General features: G+C 51.7%; 1 protein-coding gene across 1 annotated transcript; it reads right to left on the bottom strand.

The window, feature by feature from the left end:
- Positions 1–2,813: 2,813 nt before the first annotated feature.
- MAGEL2 (MAGE family member L2) lies at positions 2,814–7,038 on the bottom strand. The gene has a single exon (XM_027099615.1). It carries the CDS (start codon positions 6,836–6,838, stop codon positions 3,260–3,262), a length of 3,579 nt encoding a protein of 1,192 aa, XP_026955416.1. The 5' UTR covers positions 6,839–7,038; the 3' UTR covers positions 2,814–3,259.
- Positions 7,039–7,894: the final 856 nt, after the last annotated feature.

Genomic DNA, 7,894 nt, shown 5'->3' with positions numbered 1-7,894 from the left:
TTGACTGAATTTATTTCAGGGTAATTTGTAGTAATTTATAGTTTCATCAGCCATATAAACTGGGTGCCAGTTTCATGATAACTTTATTTGCATTGGATATTCCATGGGCTTTTATTTCATTCTATGCTAATTTAATAAATGAAAGCTGGAATACTGGTCTAATATTTATAATAGGTAATATTGTCCTCACGTATTAGTGAGGTGAAACAGTTTACAATGTCATTTTCCATTTGTATTTCTTTTGTTTTTTGTCACCTGTTATCTTTTGCCCATTTAGTTTATAGAGGTTTTAGGTTTCTTCATTTTACAATAAAAATCTTCATACTAAATTTATCTATATTTTAGAACTTTGAAATAATGGGTCTTGAATTTTCTCTCATTGCTTCTTACCCTGTAGTTTCCCATTTTCCTGGATTTTTGTTTTCTGCCTTCTGATTTCATAATGTCAGCTGTTCTTTCTTTTTTTTTTTCTCCCCTAGTTTTTTTTTTTTTTTTAACATCTTTATTGGAGTATAATTGCTCTACAATGGTATGTTAGTTTCAGCTTCACAACAAAATGAATCAGCTATATATATACATACATTCCCATATCTCTTCCAGCTTGCGTCTCCCTCCCTCCCACCCTCCCTATCCCACCCCTCCAGGCGGTCACAAAGCACCGAGCTGATCTCCCTGTGCTATGCGGCTGCTTCCCACTAGCTATCTACCTTACGCTTGGTAGTGTATATATGTCCATGCCTCTCTATCGCTTTGTCACCGTTTACCCTTCCCCCTCCCCATAGCCTCAAGTCCATTCTCTAGTAAGTCTGTGTCTTTATTCCTGTTTCACCCCTAGGTTTTTCATGACATTTCTCCAAAGAAGCTGTTCTTTCTTAAACCTTTCAGTGGAATATTTGGTCAAGTTTGTTTGTTTGTAGTTACAATTGTATTATTATTGTAACTTATCTTTAATTACATTTTAACTCTAGTCAGGTCTTAAGCCCTTGACATTGCTTAAATTAGGTATTTGCTTTATATCCGATGATGGGATAAATGAGATTAAGGATTGTCAATGGGAAGTGAGCCTTTCTGCCCTGAAGTAAAGCCACACCTTAAGCATGGCACCAAAGTCATATGATGCTACTTTCCAAATTTTGCTCCATAAAAAGCCACTTGCTCAAGTCCCCCATGAGTGAATGATTTGGAGAAAACTTTAAAAAACATAATAAATAAACTAAAACCAAATAAGAAATACTAGACCTATGTGTCACTTTTCTGGCCCAGCAAAGCCTCTTTGGGGGATACTTCTCAGTTGGGACAGGGCTGTTGCCTTCAATGGGCATTTGCTGTTGTCGTCAAAATAACTAAAGACTGATTGGGGCAGTAGCCCAATACTCTCTGAACCACAGAGCTTACAAGAAACTTCTTCAGAATTTCTGGAAAACCTGGTCACTTGGACAACTTACCAAAGATCCCCTGTAGCCAGGCAGGTCCCAGGGTGGGGGCAGTCGGGGAATGGACTCTGCATCTTATGAGTTCATCTCCTCTTCTAGAAACTCAGCTTCCTAAATGCAACTGGATTGGACGTGGAGAGGAGGTTTCACCTTGCCCTATGACATAAGAGAAAAGAAGAAACGTTTGGGCCCAAATGCAAGTAGAATTATGGGCAAGGGTTATGAAGCAAGTACTAGCCTAAACCCAGGGTATTTGGGGTGTTTCTTCACTGCGGCAGGGGCTGCACTGAGCCACTGCAGGAGCAACAGAACTGTGGCAGGCCACTAGGGGGCAGACGAATACCACTTTTGCCATTTACCTCCTCTCTGGAACTTCATCTTCACCAAGAGAAGGGGGGTTTAGGGGTGGGGTTCTGGATCCTTCTAGGACAGTAGAGATGGCAGAAGCGCTGATGGTCCCAATCCACGTGAAGACAGTGGTACCTTCAGGAAAGTCCTTTTGCACACACCAGCCTGGTCAGGTGTGCATGAATATCTTTCTCCGAAACTCTCCTGTCCACATCCACTCCCTCCCACACCAGGCCCTGCACCCAAAGGCTGACTAAGGCTATTTAGCACATCAGACGTTGCCAGCTGAAGTCCCCTGTATGTTACAACTGATGGCCCCTCCCAGGAGCTTCAGCTAGACCTCCGTGTTGTCCACCTCCTTCCCCGCTACTGCCTGCAATCTGCAGGATCCCCAGTTCAGTGAAGCCTGGTATTTCCTTTTCCCTGTTCTAAACCTGGATGTTTTGCAGGGAGTGTGTTTCAATGCCCGTGTCAATGTGTTGATGAAACCCACATTTCCTGAGCTGCTGGACACCCACCACCCACCACATGACTGACCAATGCCCCTTTGGCCAATTCATCCCTGTGGCTAACAAACTTGGTAGCTGTGGTCCTGCAGGCAGATGGTCCTCACTTCTCACATAACCTTAAGAATATTTTCTGCTCCAAATTACAACATTATTGCCTTGGCACAGACATGTCCCATTTAATTATTCTACTTGAGCCTTAGACACTCACCTACAAAATGGGAATAATGCCTACTTTGAAGGATTATTGTGAGGAGTCAAGAGGATTAAAAACCTCCTCTTGATCCAGCCTTGCTGACTTAAGTTTTACTTTTGCTTTAATCTTACGTTTCACCACCCATTGCAATCGCTGCCTAATTACAATGCATGTAGCACTGTCTTTGAAAAGCAGTTTCGTCACCGTGGTTTCTACTATCACTGGTAGTTGTCTTGATGTTCAGCTGTATTTGGAGAGTACGGTAAAACTTGGCTCGCACTATCTAGAATAAAAATTAGAATAAAGACAAACACTTCCATGTTATGCTGAAATTATATTTATATATATATATAGATATAGATATTTACTTTTCTGCAGACAGCTTTTACTGATGAGTCATTTTAACGTTCGAAGAACAGCCTATTTTGATGCTACATAATCTGTACCAGAATGAGATGGATAGCTTCTCAAATTCATTTCACAAAGCCAGCACAACTCTGATAGCAAAACATAACAATTATAACACAAAACAGAGAATCACAGATCTCACTTAAAAATACAGATGCCAAAATACCAAATAGAACAGTAGCCAGTTGAAATCAACACCACATGAAAATGTACAAAGCTTTGGCAGATATGAAAGCAAATTGAAATTCAAACTTACACACAGAGAACTGGAACATAAACACCAGAAACAAAACGTCCCCCCCACCCCACCCTGTCAGTGGCCTCAGGCCGGGGACCCAAAGGAACAATGAGATATCGGCTAAACCATATTAGCGGGGAGGGGGGCTGCTGGTGGGGTCATCGGCTTTATCATCGGGGCCAGGCTCATCCTCATCCAAATCTTCAGACTCACACTCTGCCAGCGCTTCATAGTACTGGTATGGCCAGCACCGTGGATCTTTCTTATAGAGCTTGGCCAAAAACTTCAGGACAAGCATCTTGCTGATTTCGAGGAATGCTCGGGGGCCCCAGAGGAACTCATATTCTGCTGGCTCAGTAAAAGGGATTCTCCTGTACTCTAGGTACTTCTCTCTTACAAACACTTCGGTGATGAGCTTCTTTGTATTTCCGAAGAGACCATGTGTCTCCCGGACATCCAGCCCTAACTTGTACAGAAAAGTAAAGATCAGGTCCTCCCTGACACAATTGCCTTTCATAAAGATGAGGCTCAGAACCACCATCAGGAGTCCTACCTTGGGCCTGTCTAAATAGGATGACGCTGCTTCACCCTTCCGACCCTTGTTGATGAGAATATAAGAGTGGTTTTTGGGATCAATTTCCTTCAATTGATAACCAAAGACACACTCCAGCTTGTGGCTGGCACGGCTGATGATTTCTAAGCACTCATCTTTATATTCACGGATGATGAATTTCACCATCTCTGAGCGCTTGATGGGCACCTTGGCTTGGTCCTTGACCAAGAGGAACTGCACCAGTGCGTTTGCTCTCTCATCCAAGGGAGACAGTGGCTGAGTCTCCATCTTGGGGTCATCTTGGGTTGCACCAAATCCCTGAGCAAGATTAGGGAGCTCAGAGATGATCAAGGACGGAGGGCTAACTGGGCTTTCCCAGAGACCCAGGGCCCTTGAGGTGCTCGGGCCCTCCCAGGCACTCAGGGCCCAAGAAGTGCTGGGTCCTTCCCAGCCACTCAGGATCCGGGAGGTACTCGGGCCCTCCCAGCCACTCAGGCCATGGGAGGTGCTCAGGCCCTCCCAGTCACACAGGACCTGGATAGGGGTTTGAACCTCCCAGTCATTGAAGTCCACACTTTCCCAGGGCCTGGGGGCCTGCCAGGTGCGCATGCTCAGCATCTGGCCCCTGCCATCCTCCTCTTCGGTATTCAGATGCTTCTTCTTCCGGGTAGCCTTGCCCGAACGACGTGGAGGCTCAGCGGAGGTCTTCGAGGCCTCTTGAGTGGTGGCCATTGCCTTGGGGGCAGCTGCCGTCGCCATCAGGATGCTGGGCCCTGCCTTGGACGCCTTCGAGGCATTCACGTTGGGCTGTGGAACCCATGGGACTGCAGGCAAGGCCTCAATGCAGGCAAATGGATCCTGCAGAGCAAGTGGCAGTGATTTTGGGGTCTCTGAGGTGGCAGACGGGCCCTTGAAGGCATTAGAAGAGGCAGGCTGGAACTGGGAGGTAGATGGAAAGACCCTTGGGGTGGCAGTAAAGGTCTCAGATGCGGCAGGCAAGTTTTTCCAGGGAGTTGGCAGGTGTGCTCCAGCAGTTGGCATTGCCCTGGGAGCACAAAAAGTGCCACCGAAGATCATCCGGTCCTTTGAAGGAGCCTTGCGTTCCTTTGAAGAGGTCCTACGTTCTTTTGAAGAGGTCCTACGGTCTATAGAGGAGGCCCTGGATTCTCCTGATGGAGTCATCAATGATTTAGCAGAGCCCATGGGAAAATTTGCCCCCACTAAGGGGGCTCCGGGCTGGCCCTGCAAGGCTGAGGGGGGGCCCTGCCAGGAGGGCTGGAGGTGCATGGCTGGCAGCTCTGCCTGCGAGCCCGAGGGCTGGGCCTGCTGGGTGGGTAGCTGGATTTGCAGGGCCTTTTGGGAGGCGGAGGCCCCGTGAAAGGGCTGGTCCAGTTGAACCAGTGGTGGGCCCTGCCTCTGGGCCTCCTGGGTGGGCAGGGCCTGCCAGAATTGCCCGGGGGCCTTTGGAGCCTGCCAGGCCAGGCTGGCCTGGGCTTGCTGAACTTCCTGGAACTCCATTGAGGTTGGCATCTCGTGTGGCACCGGAGCTTGGCCTTTCGGGGCCTGCCAGATGATGGGTGGGCAGTGCACAGCCTGCGGGGCTGACAGTGCGGCCGGCAGAGGGGCTGGCATCACGGCCGGGGGCGCCTGCGGAACAGCGGGAGGTGCGGTGGGCATCTGCAGTGCTGGAGGGGCCGTCGGCACCTGTGGGGCCGCCCGAATTGGTGGAGCCGCCCTCAACTGCGGGGTGGGCAGCCGAGCTTGTGGGGCCTGCCGCAGAGGTGGTGGGGGCGGCAGAGCCTGCCAGAGAGGCGGCGGGGTGGCCAGGACCTGCGGGGCAGGTCGGATGGGTGGCGGTGCCTGGCGGATCAGTGGAGGTGCCTGGCGGATTGGGGGTGGGGCCTGGCGCACCGGCGGGGGGCCCGGGCGGATGGGCGGTGGGCCCGGTCGGATGGGTGGTGGCCCCGGGCGCACAGGTAGAGGTGCCTGCCAGGCAATCGTTGGAGCAGGCCAGGTGACCTGTGTGGTCTGCCAGCCCAGGGGCGTGGCTGGCCAGCCTTGCGGTGGGGCCTGCCATCCCGGAGAAGTGGTCTGCCAGCCCGGGGGTGTGGCCAGCTGCGCTGGCGGGGCCTGCGGACCCTGGGGAACCTGCGGAGGAGCCCTTATAACCTGTGACTGGATCTGCAGGATCAGAGGCTGAGCCTGTGGGGCCCAGGAAGCCATAGGCTGCGCAGGTGGGGCCGGCGCAGGCGGCTGCACCATCGGGGCTCCTGTAGCTGGAGGCTGGGTGATCGGAGCTCTTGAGCCTGCAGGATGGATCATCAGGACTCCAGGACCTGGAGGCTTGGCCATCGGGGTTCCTGGAGGCGGAGGCTGGGCCATCAAGGGTGCCGGGGGTGGAGGCTGGGCTATCGGGGCTCCTGGAGCAGGAGGCTGGACCATCAGGACTCCCGGAGTCAGAGGCTGGGGAATCAGGACTCCTGGAGCTGGAGGCTGAGCCATAGGGGTCCCCGGAGGGGGAGGATGGGCCATCGGTGTCCCCGGAGGGGGAGGGTGAGCCATCGGTGTCCCCGGAGGGGGAGGATGCGCCATGGGGGTCCCCGGAGGGGGAGGATGCGCCATGGGGGTCCCCGGAGGGGGAGGATGCACCATCGGGGTCCCAGGAGGGGGAGGATGCGCCATCGGGGTCCCCGGAGGGGGAGGATGAGCCATTGGGGTCCCCGGAGGGGGAGGATGCGCCATTGGGGCTCCGGGAGCTGAAGGATGCATCATCAGGACTCCCGGAGTTGGAGGCTGGGCCATCGGGGCTCCCGGAGGGGGAGGATGGATCATCAGGACTCCCGGAGTTGGAGGCTTGCCCATCGGGCCTCCCAGAGGGGGAGCCTGGACCATCGGGCCCCCTAGGGCCGGAGGTTGGGCCATGGGAGCCACTGGGGCAGGCGGCTGGCCCTGCGGGGCCTCCCAAGCAGGCTGAGGTGCCTGCCAAGCGGCCAATGAAGCCTGCAAATCAATCGGAGGTGGATCCCAAGGGACTGGTGGAGCCCGAGAGGAGGCGGGCGGAGCCCGCATCAGAACCGTAGGGCGGCTATAGACCGGAGGCTTAGGGGCCTCCGCCGGGGGACTCGAATCACCCAAATTCTTACTTAGCTGCGACATGTCCTTTTGCTCTGACAGCTGGTGAGCCTTTTCCTCCGACAGCTGCTGGGCCTTTTCCTCCAGAGAGAAGAGAATGCCTACGTGGCTGCTGAGAGGATTCCTCCCTGCTGACTGGTGAATAGGAAGTGAGTGCCCTTAGCTCTGCAGCTTTCCGCAGTAAGGAGGAGGGGGGAAGGGGGCTCAATCCCGCCCCTTCTCCGCCCCCGACCACCACAAGTGGATAGTGCATAGGGGCGTCTACCAGAAATCCTGGCTGACACAAGATCCCTCCTCACTCCGTCCAGTCCCCAAATGCAGCCTCGTCAGACTCCCCATGGATGAGTTTTCACAGGGGAGTGACAGGAACAGATTTATGTTTTAGAAATCACTCTACTGCATTATAGAGTTGGGAACAGACCACTGGGAACATGGAAGGTATCCATGAAGGGGGAGATGGTGTGGTCTGAGCTCAGATACAGCAAAACTGGAGCCGGAGGAAGGGAAATATATATATATATATATATATATATATATATATATATATATATACACACACACACATATATATATATATACATATATATATTTCAAGAGTGATAGTAGGCAGCTATTATAATTTAATGTAAGTGTGAAAGAGACGTGTGTCCTGGGAAAGTGGGAAATTGCTGGTGTAGATGATTCTCTTAGGGACACAGTGGAAGCTGGTAGGAAGAGAGATTGATGGTTATTGGATGGGACACGGGCATTTACAGTGCTGTGGACCTGCCAAAGAGAGATACCCTGCAGACACTCCTGTATAATGGCTTGGGATTCAGAAGATAAATGAGCTGGGAGTCCAGATACTCTTCATGGAAATAGAGCTGTTGCAGGGATTGTGGATGCAGAAGAAGAGTGTTTAGGGTGAAACTCCTATGAAAGGTCTTTCTTGGAGGATACAGGCATTTTCAGACCCAGGAAGAGAAAAAAGATGGCAAAGAATAGAGAAGGAAAGAGATCCTGGAAATTGAGATGTTCCAGACATCCATGAGAGGAAGCATTTTTAGTATGGGGGATAATTCCCATGGAATAACTGGGATG

The sequence above is a fragment of the Aethalodelphis obliquidens genome, unplaced genomic scaffold, assembly GCF_003676395.1.
Source record: "Aethalodelphis obliquidens isolate GAN/ISIS:26980383/991018 unplaced genomic scaffold, ASM367639v1 scaffold134, whole genome shotgun sequence".
Taxonomy (NCBI): Eukaryota; Metazoa; Chordata; class Mammalia; order Artiodactyla; family Delphinidae; genus Aethalodelphis; species Aethalodelphis obliquidens.
Note: the sequence above shows the minus strand (reverse complement) of the source record. Positions and strands in the feature narration are given on the sequence as shown.